This window comes from Pygoscelis adeliae, unplaced genomic scaffold (assembly GCF_000699105.1).
Source record: "Pygoscelis adeliae isolate BGI_AS28 unplaced genomic scaffold, ASM69910v1 Scaffold42, whole genome shotgun sequence".
NCBI lineage: Eukaryota > Metazoa > Chordata > Aves > Sphenisciformes > Spheniscidae > Pygoscelis > Pygoscelis adeliae.
In genome coordinates this window covers 32,634-33,031 of record NW_008824283.1, presented here as the reverse complement: position 1 = coordinate 33,031, position 398 = coordinate 32,634, and the positions used below count along the sequence as shown (strand labels likewise).

Genomic DNA, 398 nt, shown 5'->3' with positions numbered 1-398 from the left:
TCTTCCCGGCCCGGCCACTCCATCCGCGACATGCTGGCGGGGATATGCGAGAAGCGCGGCTTCAGCCTCCCCGACATCAAGGTCTACCTGGTGGGAAATGAGCAGGTAGGGCGGGCAGGGGTGAGAGGGGGCTCCTTCCAGCCAGACCATCCCCGGGCTGGGACCACCTGCCGCTCTGCTTGCTCTCTCCTGATCATTTGGCTCTTGCAGAAAGCGCTGGTGCTGGACCAGGAGTGCTCAGTGTTGGCAGACCAGGAGGTGAAGCTGGAGAACAGGATAAGCTTTGAGTGAGTGGGAGCTTCGGGGCTGATGCTGTTGCCCACGTGTCCGGTCCACATCACGTGTGGCCACCCGTGGTGCCCCACACCCAACCCCCCAGGCAGTCCCGAAAGCCCCGG

At 63.8% G+C, this 398-nt stretch overlaps 1 protein-coding gene across 1 annotated transcript in view; it reads left to right on the top strand.

Moving 5' to 3' along the window:
* Positions 1-398, top strand: part of RGS14 (regulator of G-protein signaling 14) — a 7,143-nt gene that overhangs the window by 2,424 nt on the left and 4,321 nt on the right. Inside the window, 2 exon segments of the mRNA XM_009318543.1 lie at positions 3-105; positions 211-287. Of these exon segments, the coding sequence (XP_009316818.1) occupies positions 3-105; positions 211-287 (180 nt within the window).